At 36.3% G+C, this 18,579-nt stretch overlaps 1 protein-coding gene and 1 long non-coding RNA gene across 2 annotated transcripts; one reads left to right on the plus strand and one right to left on the minus strand.

Annotated features, from left to right (window-relative positions):
• Positions 1 to 2,257: 2,257 nt before the first annotated feature.
• Positions 2,258 to 12,226, minus strand: LOC149132333 (uncharacterized). Its single transcript, XR_016244628.1, has 2 exons — positions 11,209 to 12,226; positions 2,258 to 5,512 (listed from the first exon to the last, which is right to left on the minus strand). It is a non-coding gene; the product is annotated as an uncharacterized LOC149132333 (long non-coding RNA).
• Positions 7,785 to 14,480, plus strand: LOC106872654 (actin, cytoplasmic 3). Its single transcript, XM_014919717.3, has 2 exons — positions 7,785 to 8,760; positions 12,574 to 14,480. The coding sequence occupies exons 1-2, from the start codon at positions 8,638 to 8,640 to the stop codon at positions 13,588 to 13,590; spliced, it is 1,140 nt and encodes a 379-aa protein (XP_014775203.2). The 5' UTR covers positions 7,785 to 8,637; the 3' UTR covers positions 13,591 to 14,480.
• Positions 14,481 to 18,579: the final 4,099 nt, after the last annotated feature.

Here is an 18,579-nt window from a genome sequence, read left to right on the forward strand (position 1 = left end):
TTGGCATTAGGAAGGGCATCCAGCTGTAGAAACTCTGCCAAATCAGATTGGAGCCTGTTGTAGCCATCTGGTTCACCAGTCCTCAGTCAAATCGTTCAACCCATGCTAGCATGGAAAGCGGACGTTAAACGACGAATAATAATAATAATAACAATAATAATAATAATAATAATAATAATAATAATAATGAACTCGCTGTAAAGGTATCTCAGTTGCATTGCAACATATCAGAAAAAAGAAGCCAAAAAAAAAATCATAGTGTAGGAAAGGTCATGGTTGGATTGTCTTTGATTGCAGGTCTTAACAATCAAGGCCTAATCGGAAACTGAATTACATTAACAACAACACACATACTTGCACATTGTACAAATGCACTCCCCACACACGTGTACATGTACACAAACGGACACACTCACACACAGACATAAAAAGACACATTGACAAGTGTAGTCCCTAAAATACAAAGAGACTGGACCGCCACAAATGGAAAGGCTTTGATCGTACAATCAGAGCAGATGTAAGCTACAATCTAAGCTTTAACTTTTGAAAGGGCGGAAAAACAAAAAAACAAAAAAAAGCAACCTTACCTCAATAGCGTTCATCGGGCAAATGAGGCAAGTCCACATTTAACACTTTATCTACTTCAAAAGACAGCCAATCAAATACTTTCGTTTTGAAATTTATCAATGACAGAATATTTCATGATTAATGGTTTGAGATAAATAGATGGCTGTGTGGATGGGGGAAAAGAAAAGAATACAAACACTTAAATATAAATATATTGATTTAAAATTTTAGCACAAGGCCAGCAATTTCGGGGAAGTAGTTAAGACGATTACATCGATCTCAGTGCTCGAAGGGGTTAAGTCAATTACATCGACCTTAGTGCCCAACCAGTACTTGTATTATCCATATCGAGAGGATAAAAGACAAAGTCCACCTTGGTGAAATTTGAACTAAGAACATAAAGGCGGATGAAATGTCGCTAAGTATTTTTTCTTGGTGGATTAACGATTCTGCCTGCTCGCCGCCTTAGAATAATCCATTCTATTGGTTTCTAATTTGGGAACAAGGCCAACAATTTCGGAGTAAGGAATTAAGTCGATTACGACTCTGAAAGGACGAACGACGAAGCCAATACCAGCGGAATTTCCTCTCAGAACATAAAGGCAGACGAGATGTCGTTAAACATTTTGCTTAGCGTAGTAACTTGCCGCCCTAGAAAGAATGAAACGCAATTCGAACCCCCTATGAAATTTAAACTCAGAACATATGAAACCAGGAGAAATGCCGCTAATCAACTTTCCGGCATATTAACGCCTCCTTGACTTAAATAAATATATTAGTGTATATATTTATGAGAGTATGTATTTGTGTTGTGTGGTTATTAAGTGCCTGCTAAAGTATATTCTTTATTACGGTGGAAGTCAACTTGTGACCAAGTAAGACCGCTTCCTAAACTTAGTAAATGTTCAGGCAAACGTTTTGAGCGTTCAAGAAGTTTCTATGTACATACATACATACATGCATCCATCACCATGATTGATCGCTAAATCCGTAAGTTTTTAATATTCTCTGTTTATTTTCTCTTATTCCTTTCTGTTGCAGAGCATAGGCTCGAAACGTAAAAGACTTTCCCACTTTCTCGAGCGTCAAACTAATACACCTGCTTGTTGTTCATACAGCTGGCTTCATCTTTTGTATTTCCGTATATTTCAACTACATATATAAATATGTGTATACACATACACACTCACACACAAACATACACACACATATATGTATTTGTGTGTCTGTGTTTGCCCTCCTACCATCGCTTAACAATCAATGTTGGTATGTTTACGTCCCTGTAACTTAGTGGTTCAGCAAAAGGTACCGATAGAATAAGTACTAGGCTTACAAAGAATAAGTCCTGGGGCTGATTTGTTTGATTAAAGACGGTGCACCAGCATGGCCGTAGTCAAATGACTGAAACAAGTAAAGGAATAAAAGAATATATATATATATATATATATATATATATATATATATATATATATATATATATATATATATAGAGAGAGAGAGAGAGAGAGAGAGAGAGAGAGGAATAAAAGAATATATATATATATATATATATATATATATATATATATATATATATATATATATATATATATATATATATATATATTTCTGACAGAAAATGTCAGAAAGACAGCTCAGTTCCTCTCCAATTTTTTGTAAATTCTTAAATATCTCCTTCTGTGGATATAAATACTATCAAACAAACATGATTTTTATTGAACTCAAATACTTTTTATAGTCCGTTCTGAACACTTTCTTAAATACTTTCTTGTAAACTCTTTTTAACATTTTCTTATTATTATCAAAGAATGTATAACTGTATTTTAATACTTTTGTGACAACCAGTACTTAACACAACAAACCTTATACAAAGCTTTACAATCTTTTTCTAAAAAAAGTGAAACCGGTCAAGTCAATAAACATGTTTAAAATTGCATTTTCAAACCTTCTTTCATATACATACATACATATACATATATATCGAGTCTTCAGATATATATATATCTGAAGACTCGATGTTAACATTGGCTACATTTCCGATTGGTAGAGAACGGTGACTGCCTAACAATATTCAAGATGCCAGGAACCTAATCTTCACTCGATCCAACTCAATAGTTCCGCGCGAGAATCAATCTGCAGAAACAGATCACACAAACGCTGACGTCACCTGTTTTCCATCCGGAGTCTATGAAAAGACTGCAATTTCCGCATACCGCCGGCGCGGCTGTGTGGTAAGTAGGCGCCGGCGTGGCTGTGTGGTAAGTAGGCGCAGGAGTGGCTGTTTGGTAAGTAGCTTGCTAACCAACCTCATGGTTCCGGGTTCAGTCCCACTGCGTGGCACCTTCGGCAAGTGTCTTCTACTAAAGCCTCGGGACGTCCAAAGCCTTGTGAGTAGATTTGGTAGATGGAAACTGAAAGAAGCCCGTCGTATATGTATATGTATATGTGTGTGTGTGTGTGTGTGTATTTCTGTGTTTGTCCTTTCCACCATCGCTTGGCAACCGATGTTGGTGTGTTTACGTCCCCGTAAATTAGTGGTTCGGCAAAGAGACCAATAGAATAAGTACTAGGTTTACAAACCATAAGTCCTGGGGTCGATTTGTTCGAGTAAAGCCGGTGCTCCAGCATGGCTGCAGTCAAATGACTGAAACAAATAAATGAATAAAAGAATATCAAACTCTTTGCATAGAGCGAGTTGGCAGAAGATGGACGTTCGAACCAATGGAACGCTTTCCTTTCACCAGAAGCGGAAAAGGAAACTGGGGCAAGGCATGATGATCAGGTGATAATAAATAACGATGATGGTGGTGTATGCATTCGTGGTACTTATTGGTTATCTCACCCCCATTAAAATATTGGGATATCTCCCCCGGTTTATGAAAAATTTCGATACTTTTGGTTATCTCCCTCACCTAATAAAATTATTTAACCCCCAATAAAACAAAGAAAAAGAAAATGAGAACATTAATAAACATGAAAACGGAAACAAATAAACAGGAAAATTGAAAAAATTTAATATCCTATTGAATCTGATAACATTTTTATAACAAATCATACCATTCTTATTGAGGAGGCTAAATGTCAAGAATGTGTTGAAGTATTGAATCAAAAGGATCTCTTTTAATCCAATCTCTTATCGCCGCAAAAACGCAATTTTTTAGTGGGGAGATAACCCAATTTTTTAATGGTAATTATTTAATGGGTGTGAGATAAGCAAAATGAACCGCATTCGTTTCATCTGGCTGACCTTTCACAGATAGCTTTTCAACCCATATCTGGCTGAGCTTGTCAATTCTACTTATGATATTGTCCCTGTTATTATCAACAGGGAGCTCTGGCTTGAACCAGACCTCTAGAACCGTCTGTTTAGTGACTCACAATGCTGGATGATGTAGACTAGTCTCTATCACTTGGTTAACGAGTGGTCTTGCTGTAAACAAGACCCATTTTGTTCCCAACATCAAATGTACAAAATACAGCAAGGCTTTAGACTTTGATTACTGAGAAAAATACGTTACGGCTAATCATGCCAGTTGGGTTTTAATTTTCACGTCTGTTCCTCAAAATTCGCGAAAGAATCTCACTATTTACGCATTGAAAAATATATCTTCTTTTGTTTTTGTTTTATATATTTCCGAATTTGGAGGCATGTATTTGTAGTGAAACTACCTATCGTCATTAGATACAAAACTGCTATCGCCATTCTTCTCATTTAAATATAAACACACGCGAGCGTAGCGGAGAACATCTCCTTGTCATCACGTGACTGATCATTATTCGAATCGGCAACTTCTTCGAACCGTTCCCGCCAGAATGCAAACTGACCAATCACAGCCCTTAATAAGGTCACGTGATAGTGTTTTTCTATCACCGTCTGGGAGTCCCCTTAACGCCTTAAATAGAGCAACTCATACCCAGCAAATTTGTTTCGGTTCAGTTTCTCTTAGAGACTGTTCCGTGTACCACACGACAGCAGCAGCAACAATCAGCCAGCGACCACTTCAACAGCTTCGTCCAGCCAACGATGACCACCGCCGTCGCCACATCAGCAACAAGAGTCTACGACTACTATCCAGCATCATCGTCATGACCAACACGATTACTACCAAGCAGCCTTTTCACCACCAGCGTCTACACGACTTACTATGTACATCAATCCAAACCACCGCGGTACATCTCTCTCTTCGATTCTGTTAGGTGACTCTGCTTCACCACGATAAATAAACAGACAAGAAATCTCAGCCAGCGACGAACATCTGTATAACAAGAATCACGGCCCGGCATCGATGCCACGACATCACAACTAGTGATCAGCTCTGCCACACACAGCCTCCCCAACTTTCACATACAGACTCATACTATTGTGTACACAAGAACTGGTATAATTGCTCACGTGTTATTGACTCTCTTTCCATCTGTTGTAATAAATCACACACACACACATGTATCACTCACATACATACTTTTCTTTGTACGACGGCCTGTCTTTGATTATGTTCTTATATGTCGCATTCACACTCTCACACAGGCATACATCTTTAACGCCATACTAAATATTTCTGTTATTCATCTAATACGGTTGTGGTCTTTCATTACTGGTCATCAATGTTATCGTAGTATAACATATTATGTATATCATCTCTGATATATATATTTTGTGTTCGACCGTGTGACACGTTTAAATAAAAGGAGTCCTCTGTTTTTCCATTCGTCACCATTTCTCCTTTTTGAGTTCGCACGGTCGTTCCTTACATATTCATAAATGTTTTACGAACCGTAAAAAGATGTCTTTCTACTTTGTCCCTCTTTGACACAACGATATTTTCGTTTTATTAACATGCGCATTTTTATTTATTCATTACAAACGAAAATTGTTCTTCCCCATACATTGCTGAAACGGCATATGGATTTCTCAGTAGTTGTGATCTATTATTATTGGTAAATTCTGAAAATAAAAAATAAAAGATTATTGTTGTGGTTATTAGGAAAAATAATAATAAAAATAAAACAATAGAATAAGAATTGGATTTCAACAGAAGTTGAAAAACTTTTGCTGTTACTCTGATTGGTTTGACCGACTCAAACTCAAACAAAAATTCATGAATGTCCGCGTAACAGAAAAACATTTTTTCATTAAATTTCGTATAAAACTTTATAAAAGAAAGAGCTCCCCCTTTAATGACTTAAATACTTATAAAATAATAAAATCGAAAGGACATCTTCAAATAGATGAACCATTAGACGATAGGGTTGACTGCCTATCATTCTGTACATAGAATCGACGTAGATTTGGATAGTAGATTGACAAAATCGTTAGAATGTCGATCATTCTTCCGGGTTCAAACATAAAACGACTCGGGTGACGAACGGTGTTTCGAATAACGAACACGCAAGCCGAAAACAACGGTTGGCGACAAGCTGGGAGTATCAGCAGGAGAGCACATTCCTGCTTGAATTCGCTGTGACGAACGGCCTTCCTTCAAGAACGAATTAAGTTCGTAAACCGAGATTCTACAATATATGGAAAGAAATATCATTTATTGTTGGGTCATTCATATCTAAGAACATGTAGTGGCGCGTGTGGCCGTCATCTTGAGAAGTGCCATTGCACATGTGCAAGGGATTTGCCGTCAGCGGAAGTACCCGAGCACGCATGCGCAATGCAACAGGTGGAGAAAAAGCAATAGCGTTCGCTCTCTTATCCATCCAGCAGCTGTGGCGACAGGACGTTCTTTCAGGCTGTCCCAACTCGACCCTAACATGTGGTCGAAGCTTCCTTTGGTATTCTAGCGGCATGTCTGTTCACCCAGGAACGAAACGGCTCTACACCAACCTAGAATAAACTATTGATCTGTTGTTACGTTACCCCTCGTGTTGTTGTATTTCTGGATTTAATGATTAATATAAGAACTGGGGAAAGACGGCCGAGCCGTCATATCTCATCCAATTCTTATAAACACTTCTTATTTTTACCTTCTATCTAATTATCACGGACAATCTAACCACAATCACGTGCAGTTGTTGATGCCTGTAACACAGTAGAATATTGGTTACGTTAAGAAATGCAATATTTGCCAACACGGAAAATGAAATAGAAGACAGTTTATGGCACAAGAAAGATATCAGAATGTTTTGAACAATGCGAATGTCTTGGCACAATAAATTAATGTAAAAATAATTAGAAAAGTAGATAAATCATGGAACTGGATGAATAAATTAAACGAAGAGTTTCAAATTTTGATACTTCTGTTTCAAAATACTGCCAATATCGATTGATATAATATCTATTAATATAAAAATGAATAGAATTAGCCAAGTTTCAATTTCTCAAGATATTCTTCAACGGGAGATAACTGTAATCTTACTGCTATTATGTCCCTTGATTACTACTTGCTAATTAGTCTTCCCGATCATATGACAAATAATATTGGGGACAAATGGGTTCAAACAGTGCTTTACGTCACAAGTATAATTACATGATATAAAAACCAATATTGTTCCTATTGATAACATACTTATTGCAAATATACAAATGACAAGTTAATTCAAGTGAAATCTTATTTTAATAAACATATCTATTTTAAGGCGGTCAGCTGGCAGAATCGGGCGCTAAGCATTTCGTCTGTCTTTACCTTCTGACTTCAAATTCCGCTGAAGTCGACTTTGCCTTTCATCCTTTCGGGGTCGATAAACTAAGTACCAGTTGAACTCTGGGGTCGACTTGACCGACTCCCCCCCCCCGCTGGAATTTGCTGGCTTTGTGCCAAAATTTGAAATGTATCTATTTTGAAAATTAGCGTTCATTTTATTCGCATTCATTCCCAATAAAATTTGAAAACAAAAAAAGTAAAATCCTAATTATTCTGTATCTGTTACATTACCTGTTATTACCTGCAATTAGCAAGAGTATATATTCACTGCATCACTTGTCATAAGGACGGTTAATATTCTTTTAAATATATTCTGCCGTCTGAGTGGGCTGACATAAATACTTTCATATGGGATAATAGAGATAAGTGTCATGCTTGTTAATCTAAAAATAACAATATTCAAATACAAAGAGACAGATATATGTCGTAGGTTTTGTCCTACGCACTTGTCTAGTGTGTGTGTGTGTGAGTGTTTTTAAAGTCACACCCTGAAATTATAATCAGCACAGCATTATTCATGTAGATAAAAAGTATGTTTAGATTTTGAGGATAGAAAATATGGTAGATAAGTTGTAGTTTCAAAAGAGGGAAAATTAAATGCGTAAGTTTTAAACTAAAATACGACTCCAAACCCCGAATCGAACTTTTAAATTTTGAATTATAAACAACAACACAGACACGGACACACCCACACACACATACATGCGTGCATATACACACAGACACACGGACACATGTACACACATGTGCACACACACACACACACACACGCACGCACATACACACACAGACACACACACACACACACACACACACACACACACACACAAGTCATCACTGACTTGACTAATGTGTAGTTGTGACCTGAAGTCGAGTTAGTCAAGCATAACTAGTCATTACCCAAGTGTAAGTCTGTACTAATATCATAACACACTACAACGTATTGGTTCATTACACAGTTCACTTGACACGTCTGTTCTTCTCCTCTGCCTTCACCCATTTCTTCAATCCAGCTTTTTTTTTTTCGTTTCATTTCAGTTTTTTTTCCTTTTCTTTCTTTACTTGTTTCCCTTGAAATAACTTGCGGCTTCATTACCATATATGAGACTCTCTCTCCTTATAAATGACACCGACAAAACGTTGGAGGTAATACAACAGCAAAAATAACAGCAACAACAACAACAACAACAACAAGTTTCTGGGCGGATAAGTTGATCAAGACAAGGAAATAATTCTGTCACAACCATACTAATATCGACGATGATCGTACCTGTTTTAAAATATTTACTTTTGTTAAACAGCAGCAGATAAATCTAGGACAAACACACATTCCAGAAAAAAAAAAAAACAATAAATAAACCAGACTTTTAAAATTTATTTACAATCGCAGTAAAATCTTTATTAACTTTAAAGCACAAACATGGACAGTAAGCTTGATTTCATCGTCATTGACAATGGATCGGATACCTGCAAAGCTGGGTTTCGAGATGACACTACACCAAAGACAGTGACCCCTTCAGTTGTGGCTTATTCCAAAAATGAGGTATGTCTTCTTTATATATATACTAGTATTATAACCCGATTTCATTTTAAAGATGAGGAATTTTGCCCTATAGGCCACGCCTTTCAACGGAGCAAACTCAAAGTTGCCATGCAAACTTCCCAGCACTTTTAACATTGGTGTGCAAATGTTCAGGTCAATCCGACCACATTTACTCACACTTTTGCCTGCACAACTGCTTGTAAGACAGCGTCCGCCTTTTTCACAAATAAATAGTTAGATATATAATTGCTCTATTTTTCTTTAGAAGTGTGCTTTTTTCTGATTCACGAATAAGTCACCGATAGTAATATTATAAAACGCACACACACACACACACACACATTACATATATGTGCTTCACTTAAATACCTAACTTAGATTATGTGTACGGTTGTCATAACATTCCGTATGTATACATACAGTGGCAGACTGGGTCTAAAAATATTGGTTGCCAGGAGACTAAAGGGGCCAACCCGCAACTATAAGGGGACCCACTCGCAACTACAATGCTATCATTTAATTTTTCTTCTTAAAAGTGTTCTTTTCAACTGTCTACAAACCTAGCCAGGCTGAAATAATTAATGCATTCTTCCAGGAGTGAATAAAGAATTCTCAAACTTGAGGCGATGAGCCCCTTAGATACTACCATGGGCTCCCTTATTTGGATTCTAATGGCGCAGGGGCCCACTTGCCATCTGTATACATACAGACATGCATACGTACATGCATACATATATACATACATAGACATATATGTACGTGTGTGTGTATCTCTCTCTTTCTGTGTGTGTATATATATATATATATATATCGTCGCACTCGGTCGGTTACGACGACGAGGGTTCCAGTTGATCCGATCAACGGAATAGCCTGCTCGTGAAGTCAACGCGCAAGTGACTGAGTAGTTCTCGGAGAGATTCAGCGTGACTGGGCCGGCCCTTTGAAATACTGGTACAACATAAACAGGAAGAAAGAGTGAGAGAAAGTTGTGTTGAAAGAGTACAGCAGAGTTCGCCACCAGCCCCTGCCAGAGCCTCTTGGAGCTTTAGGAGTTTTGACTCAATAAACACATACAACGCCCGGTCTGGGAATCGAAACCGCAATCCTATGACCGCGAGTTCGCTGCCCTAACCACTGGGCCATTGCGCCTCCACACACACACACACACACACACACACACACACACATATATGGGAGAATTTACGAAAAAAAAACAGCAACAGACGAGGACAGGTGGTGTAAACAACAAAAGGATGTATTAGTTTAACGCTCGGGAATACAGAGAGTCTTTAACGTTTCGAGTTACGCGCTTCAACAGAAAGAATAAGGAGAAAAACAAGGAGAAAAAAATATAAATGTAGTGGTCATATATATATATATATGTATATATATATATATATATATATATATATATATATATATATATGAATATATATAGATACATACATATATATACACACACACACACACACACACACAAATATATATAAATTTAGATAATGACAAAATGGAGAAATCTTTTGATCAACAAACAAACAAATTGCACCACATCTGTAGATTATTTTTTTAATACAAAGCATGACATCACATTTCTGTGACATAACAGAAATGTCACAGAAATGTGATGTCATGTTTCGTATTAAAAGATAATCTACCGGGAGAGCATTGGTAACTGATAATCGATAGCAAATATGGATATTTTTATCCCTTAGGCGATCACTATAACCGCTATACAATTGCATGTGTGTGTATGAGTGTGCGTTTGTGTGTGTGTGTGTGTGTGTGTGTGTGTGTGTGTGTGTATGTGTGCACGCGTGGGTGATAGTTAAGTTGAACGTGTAGGTGGACAAAAAATGCCACATTCCACTAAAACTGCAGTTCTTTCGAAACAATTCTAAGAATGTCCAGATTGTTCGTGCATTTAAGCGTGTGATCCCTCGGTGTATCCCATACGTTATTCCAAAATATTTGTTGAGGATGGCAATTTTAACCCTTTGCGTGTGCCGTATCACATATGATACACAAGACACATCTCCCTGGAGCCCATGCATCATATATGTTATACATTCACAATGTTTTCCAACCACTAGATTAAGCTGGAACTTGTGAAAGGAAAGCTTTATAAAAACATAAGCTCACTAAAAGTCTGAAAACATGGATTTGATTTTGCGGGCTCACGTCAAACATATTCATTAATTAAAACACATTTGTTTCGTAGTTTTACTTAACAGCTTAAAGTTAAATTAGAATTGAGAAACTGTACAAGAGCTTTAAGAGCTACTAAGAAGGTTCTAAACCATACGGAGGACCGACTCTTCTATTGAGGATCGACTCTTTTATGTCGCCCACCCAGAAATATCTCACAATGTGGTCATGTTCCTGTCTCCTTCAACAGCACAAAAGGCACAATCACCGCATATATCAAGTAAAAGGAATTACCTCGCTCACCTCTCAATACGAAGAGCACGCAACTAAAGTCTTCAAAGTTGCTGCAAATGCTAGGCCTCGCAATCACTGACGATCTCTCCTGGTGAATACACATCTTCACTATAACAACTTTCCTCTTCACAACCAGAAAATCACCTCACAACTATCAACCGTGTAGAAAACTCAGATCACAATACTGCCCTCACTTCTGTGACGGTTCAGCTGAAATATTGACATCCTACTTAGAGCGCATCAAAAATATAAAATAAATAAGTCAACCGACTGATTAGCTTCGTGTGGCTGACTGACCCACTTAAACCTCAGACACACACTTATTTGTTTCTTCTCTTTGATCTTTCTAACTCTACTATAGAGGTCTGTATTTCTCGGAGCTGGTTAGTCCCGTACTGCCTTCACTCAAACACTCCTAACTCATCCAGCTCTCCTTTCATCATCTGTAATGTACTCACATTTCTTCCCAGACATTCATCTCCAACTCTATCTTTCTCAGATCGTTGGTCCCCAGGAATGACAATCCGGCGCATGCTATTCCTGTAGTTGTCGACTTTCAAATGTTCCAGAGGAACGTTAAATGCTTTGATCTCACCAGTCTCGGAGAACCCTGCGTTTTCCAAGAGCACAAGCACTTGGTTTTCACGAGCACAGAAAGTACAATAAAAATAAGTGAATATTTGGTCACAATGTAGTATTTGTTCAATTCTCGTCTTGCATGAATTGTATGTCTTACTTCTTTAAGAAAATCTTTATTGCAGTTCAGTAAAAGAGACAAAGTTCCTTACCGAGGTATACAAACTCATACGGGCTGGCTTTCCGGTTTCCTTGGGGTATATATATATTTAACCCCTGGACAGGACGCCAGTCCTTCGCAGGATTATTCATCTTTACCAGATGAGTGAACTGGAGCAACGTGAAACGAAGTGATTCGCTCAAAGGCACAACGCATTGCCTGGTCCAGGAATCGAAACCACAGTCTTTCGGTCATGATTCCACTATGTCCTTACTACTATGTCCTTACTACTATGTCCTTACAAAATATGTCTAGTACTTGACTAGCACTTTGTTTTCATCGAACCCCAGAAATATAAAATCCAAAGTTAAGTTGGACGGTTTTGAACTCAGAAGGAAAGTTCGGAACCAATTCCATAAAAAATTTCTCTAACGCTGGTGATACTCGATGCGTAAGAGAATGTTCTGGATAGAGTTTCAGTTATTCAAGACATTTTACTTTTATTTGGTACCTTTGATATAAAAATATAATTTCATTCATTTGTAATTTATTTGTTTCTGTAATTCATATTCTGACAATATTTTTTTCAAAATTAATTTCAGTTTCTAGGAATCTAATTATTGTTTACTGTATTTCAGGTGGAAAGTGGATACAAAGACGGTTATGTTGGAAATGACGTTAAAAGCAAGAAAGGAGACCTTACCTTAAAGTACCCCATTGAACGTGGTATCGTAACCAACTGGGATGATATGGAAAAGATTTGGCATCATATATTCAACAACGAGTTGAAAGTTTCACCTGAAGAACACCCTGTCTTTATGACCGAGACTGTTTATAACCCTAAGGTCAACAGAGAAAAGATGACGAAAATTATGTTTGAAAAATTTAACATCCCTGGCATGTATGTAGGTATGCAGCCTGTATTGTCCCTTTATGCTTCTGGTCGTACGACAGGCATTGTTATTGAGTCAGGGTATGGCGTCACCCATATTGTCCCCATCTATGATGGGTACACCCTGGCTCAGGCAGTCACGCGTCTTGATTTTGCTGGTAAAGACTTGACAGATTACCAGAGAAAGATCTTAGTTAATCGTGGCTTAACTTTTGCATCAACTGCTGAGAGAGAAACCATTCGAAATATCAAAGAAAGTGTATGCTATGTTGCCATAGACTACGAACAAGAAATGAAAACTGCAAACTCCTCTTCATCTCTGGAAAAGAGTTATACGTTGCCCGATGGACAAGTCATCTCTATGAATCAAGAAAGGTTCCAAGCGGCAGAAGCTTTGTTCAAGCCATCTTTAATTGATGTCGAATCTACTGGTATTCATCAAGCAACTTACAATTCAATCATGAGGTGTGATATCGATGTTAGGAAAGATATGTATGCCAACGCTGTATTATCCGGTGGTTCCACAATGTACCCAGGTATTGCTGATCGTTTACAGAAGGAAGTCAGTGATCTTGCACCACCCACCATGAAAATTAAGGTCATTGGTCAACAAGATCGTGAAAACTTTGCATGGATTGGTGGTACTCTGTTACCTTCTCTGTCCACTTTTGAAAAACAGTGGATTACCAAGCAGGAGTACGATGACGCTGGTCCACAAATCGTCCACAAAAAATGCTGTCAGCCTATAATAGATAACGAATAGATATTGTTAATAGTCTAAAATGCTTGGTTAGTATGTATATATATACATACATACATACATATATATATATATATATATATATATATATATATATATATATATATATATATATATATATATATATATATATATATATATATGCATACACGTACACGTAACTAATTAATTTAACTATTATACATAAATAATAGTAAAATTAAGGGCACCATATTCTGCTCGCAATTTTCAAACTAGGATCTATTGAGGCTACAATAACCTAGTTATTAAGAGGGTCGTAATTCCGCTCTAAACCCATTTGTTACCATAAAGCATGAATGAATAATTGCTTAAAACATAATCTGAACAGGAGATTAAAAATACCATAACTTTAAGAAAAATATTGGCTAAGCTTTCTTTATACTTTCTTTTGACGTGTTTCTTTTTTTTTTTTTAATAATTTTCTTAAGCAACTGAGTTGTAATGCCTGAAGAGGGTTCGTGCGTGTTATGTATGTGCGTGGGTGTGTGTGCATGTGGATGCAGACGTGTGTGTCTACTGCATGTGTATGCGGACGTGTGTATCTCTAGCATGTGTATACAAGATGTTTTCCTAGCTTAATGTTAGCAATTGAGCATTCATCTTTTGGGATCTCAATACAGTTACTGAATATATATTTTCTTCCCCAGTTTTTTTGTTACTAATAAATGATGATTTAGCCTTTACATATTTAATGCAGGGGAAGTAAAAAAAGTTAACTAGAAATTATTATATTAGTAAGATAAAACAATATCGTTCATCGACTGATATTGTTTTTTGAATTATTCACGAAGTATGGGAGACAGCTTCAGAGATGTAACGATCTCATAACATCGTCATTGTCTTACATAATAAAGAAGCGACAGGAGAATCTATTTCGTTGTTGTTGTTTTTAAATGTAAAATGCAGTAAACTGTAAACAGGTCGGCATGAAAACTAGACTTGTTTAAAGAATGAAGAAATAAAATGTGTGATATCGATGTTAGAGAAAGATATGTAAATCAACACCATATAGATGCTTTCTGTAAGAAAGAAGTGAAGTTAGTATTAACGTATTTAATACAAAGAGGAGAATCATAACAGATAAACAGACATAATCATGCAGTAAGAAAAAACAAATATATATTCGCTATTGACAATTATTATTATTATTATTATTGTTCAGTAGTTTTATTTTTATAACGTGCTTTCACTTCACTACCGAGCGCAGCTCTGTCCGCCTTGGGTATGTGCTGTGGTGCTCTTATGTTTACTGTATTGAAAGTGTTTTGCGTAGAATGTGTGCAGTACCCAGTAGTGCAATTTTCTGTATGTTATATATATTTGTAAGTCCTGGTGTTTTTGTTATGTATTTGTCTGAATATTTTTTTATTATACCTAAGGCACCTACTATGATAGGAATTGTTTCTGTTTTTAGATTCCACATTCGAGTTATCTCTATTTCCAGGTCTTTGTATTTTGAAAGATTTTCCATTTCTTTTAGAGAAACGTTGTCATCTACTGGTATTGATACATCAATTAGAAAGCATTTTTTTTCTTCGTGATCTTTGACAACTATATCTGGTCTATTTGCCTTAATTTCTCTATCTGTGTGTATTGGCATATCCCAGAGTATGGTTGCTTTCTCGTTTTCTGTGACCTTTTCTGGCGTGTGTTTATACCATCTTTTTTCTATTGTTATTCCATAGTGTTGGCATAGCTTCCAGTGTATATAGGTCCCAGCTCTGTCGTGTCTGTGAATATATTCCTTCTTAGCCAGGACTGGGCAGCCAGAGATAATATGATTTATTGTTTCTTGTCCATCTCCACATATTCTACAGTTACTTGTTATGTTTCTTTTCATTATGTGTTTTTGGTAATTTCTGGTGGGGAGGCTTTGGTCTTGTGCAGCAATTAAAAAACCTTCAGTCTCTGCTTTGAGTCCTGAGCTTCTCAACCATTGCTGGGATTTGTCTCTGTCTATTTCTTTTGCATTTAGTTTAGCCCAGTATTTACCATGTAGGGGCTTTTCTTGCCATCGTTTTATTATGGTCCGTTGCTGTTCTAGTTTTGGTTTGGATTTCATTTATTTTATAGCTTTTGTTGTTTCTTCTTCTTCTTCTTCTTCTTCTTCTTCTTCTTCTTCTTCTTCTTCTTCTTCTTCTTCTTCTTCGTATTTGTTAGGTAGATTGATTTCTTGTTTGTATTTGTCAGCTTCCTTAAATACTTGCTTCTGGAGTAGGTATTTTTGCAGTCCTATGGTGGTTATTTTATAATAGTTTTCTAGCTGTATAAGACCCCTTCCACCTTCTGTGCGTTGTATATATAGCCTTTCTATGTCAGATTTTGGGTGGTGCATCCTATATCCTGTCATTATTTTTCTTGTTTTCCTGTCTATTTTAGATAGTTCGTTTAGTGTCCAGTTAAGGATGTTGTAGCTGTAGCTTATAACTGGGACAGCTAAAGTGTTGATACCCATTATCTTGTTTTTAGCATTGAGCTCTGTTTTTAGCATTGAGCTCTATTTTTAGTATTGATCTAACTCGTCTATAGTACTCTTTCTTTATTTTTTCTTTCATTTGTGTATGTTGTATCCTATCTAGTTCATTGACTCCTAAATACTTGTATGGTTGGCTTTCGTCTAGTTCTCTTATTTCATTGGTTTTATCTAGTGTTATATTGCTACTTTTAACTAATTTTCCTCTTTTCAGGGTTGCTTTGGCACATTTTTCTAATCTGAATTTCATATCTATTTCCTTGGTAAAGCCGTGTACTGTCTGTAGTAATGTTTCTAGCTCTCTGTCGATTTTAGCATATAATTTTAGGTCATCCTTATTATTATTATTATTATTATTATTATTATTATTATTATTAAATTGATGTAAATGTATCTACTGATAAAAATGCATTTGTCAAGGAATTTGACAAACTAAGTAAATATAAGGACCTGGAAATTGAAATACAAAAGATGTGGCATCTTAAAACGAGAATTGTGCCTGTTCATCCTACACAGAACACTTTCAATACAGTAAACATAAGAGCATCACAGCAAACCACATCACATACCCAAGACACACAGAGCTGCGCTCGGTAGAGAAGTGAAAGTACGTTATAAAAATAAAACTACTGAATAATAATAATGATGATGATAATGATGATAATGACGATGATTATTATTATTATTAGTTGTAGTATAACTTGGTAAACCTCAATTTTTGTACTTGTTGAAGTAGTGACAGGAGTATCATATTCGTACCAAGGGGTCCTATTTGGAGTTTATGAAGTCAATTGATGTCGTGAGTTGTCTCCCCTACATGCGGAAGCACTTAAAACGTCTTTCTTCAAAGATTTCTCATTAAAAGCTATAAACGTTAACTTTCAGAAATTATGAAGATTCCAAAGATGGTTGATGAGAACTGAAGTGGAAATGTTTAGATCCATACCATGTGATATTTTTAAATACCATCGCATTTTAAAGTTACAATAATCAAATGTTTAATTAATTGTTTTTAATCACTGGTTACTGTCGTTTGTTCTCCGTTACATGATTATTACTGATCAGCTTATTAAAGTTTATCGCATTAAAAATGTTAACACTATCTTAATTATTCTTGATCAGACTGAGATTGATTTCTCTAATGTCACAGCTTTCGGTCTCAAACCAAGATACATTTGACAATGTAGTCACTTGGATAGCGAACTGTTGGATAAATCTATAAAACGTTTAAATCTTCAAAGCCTTGTGCAAAGTCGGTTCTATACTTTTGTTCAAATCGCACTACATCAACAGGTACACAGTATGTAATGAGATCAGCAGTAAGATGTGAGCTGTTGCAAAATCTGTATGTTGTCGAGCACAACTATCGATTGGCTGATTGAGTCTCCAAAGACAAACTTCTGTTTCAACTCCATGTTTCACCTTATATGTACTAGCAAATATTAGAACCGATGACGAATGAAATCCAACAGCATAAATATAAGAATTTAATGCAAGTAGTTAAACTGAATTTATACCATGCATTATGCACCAATTTCCAACATTTGTTATTCCTTCATGCATTCAAGCATTTCACTCCAAATTCTTGCCTTTTAAGAAATTTGCTGTATTAACGGTATTTCATCACGTTGACTTGTCATCTAAAACACAATATTGCTTCATTTGCTTCAGCTAGATCGATGTAGTTTTGACTTAGAAGACATTTTTTTTCATTTATAAGAGTAAGGAACACAAACGGCGGTTAGACGAGTTTTGCTGTTTTTACAATACTGAGCGGCGATAAATTTTGAAGAATGTGTCAACGCATGAACGCGGAACCATGTGGTTGGTAAGCAAGCTACTTACCACACAGCCACCATGTTAGTTCCTATTATTTTGAAGCTTTGGATTTATATTTTGGCTTAGATTGCAGCTGTCTTGTAATTTCACAGCAGCCATCGCAAAGTATTTTAATCCTTTTCTTACTATGTTTCTAGTGAAATACACTGTCTTTTGTTTCGGTTTACTTTGAAAATAAAGAATGGCACAGTAAAGTAACTTTCTCATTATTTATCTGGTGTTGGGAACCTCAATTAACATGAAATCTTAATGGAAGGTTTTAATTTAGATCACTTTAAAATGGGAAGTTTGCATTGTAGATCCAGGGGCAGTCAGGCATATCAAAAAGGTTAAAATATGTCAGAACTGAATAATAGTTATAGTTACACGATGGTGACAGGAAGAACATTTGGTAGTAAAAAAATCCAGCCTTGAGTTACCTCCCCTGTCTCATTAATTTCTCAAGAGGAAATTAATAGTAAAACATTAAAAAAAAGACCCGTTTCAATTACATTAATCTCTAATCGTTATAAAGTGCCTTATTTCTGGATGTTTAATAATTAGTATGTTAGACGCCGGTTCATAATGTCATGGGTTTAATTGCTGGACAGGGTGGAGCCTTGTGTCTTTGAGTAAAGCACTTCATTTCATGTTGCTCCAGTCTATTCAACTGAAAATGA

The sequence above is a fragment of the Octopus bimaculoides genome, chromosome 16 (genome assembly GCF_046866305.1).
Source record: "Octopus bimaculoides isolate indiv1 chromosome 16, ASM4686630v1, whole genome shotgun sequence".
Classification (NCBI taxonomy): Eukaryota; Metazoa; Mollusca; class Cephalopoda; order Octopoda; family Octopodidae; genus Octopus; species Octopus bimaculoides.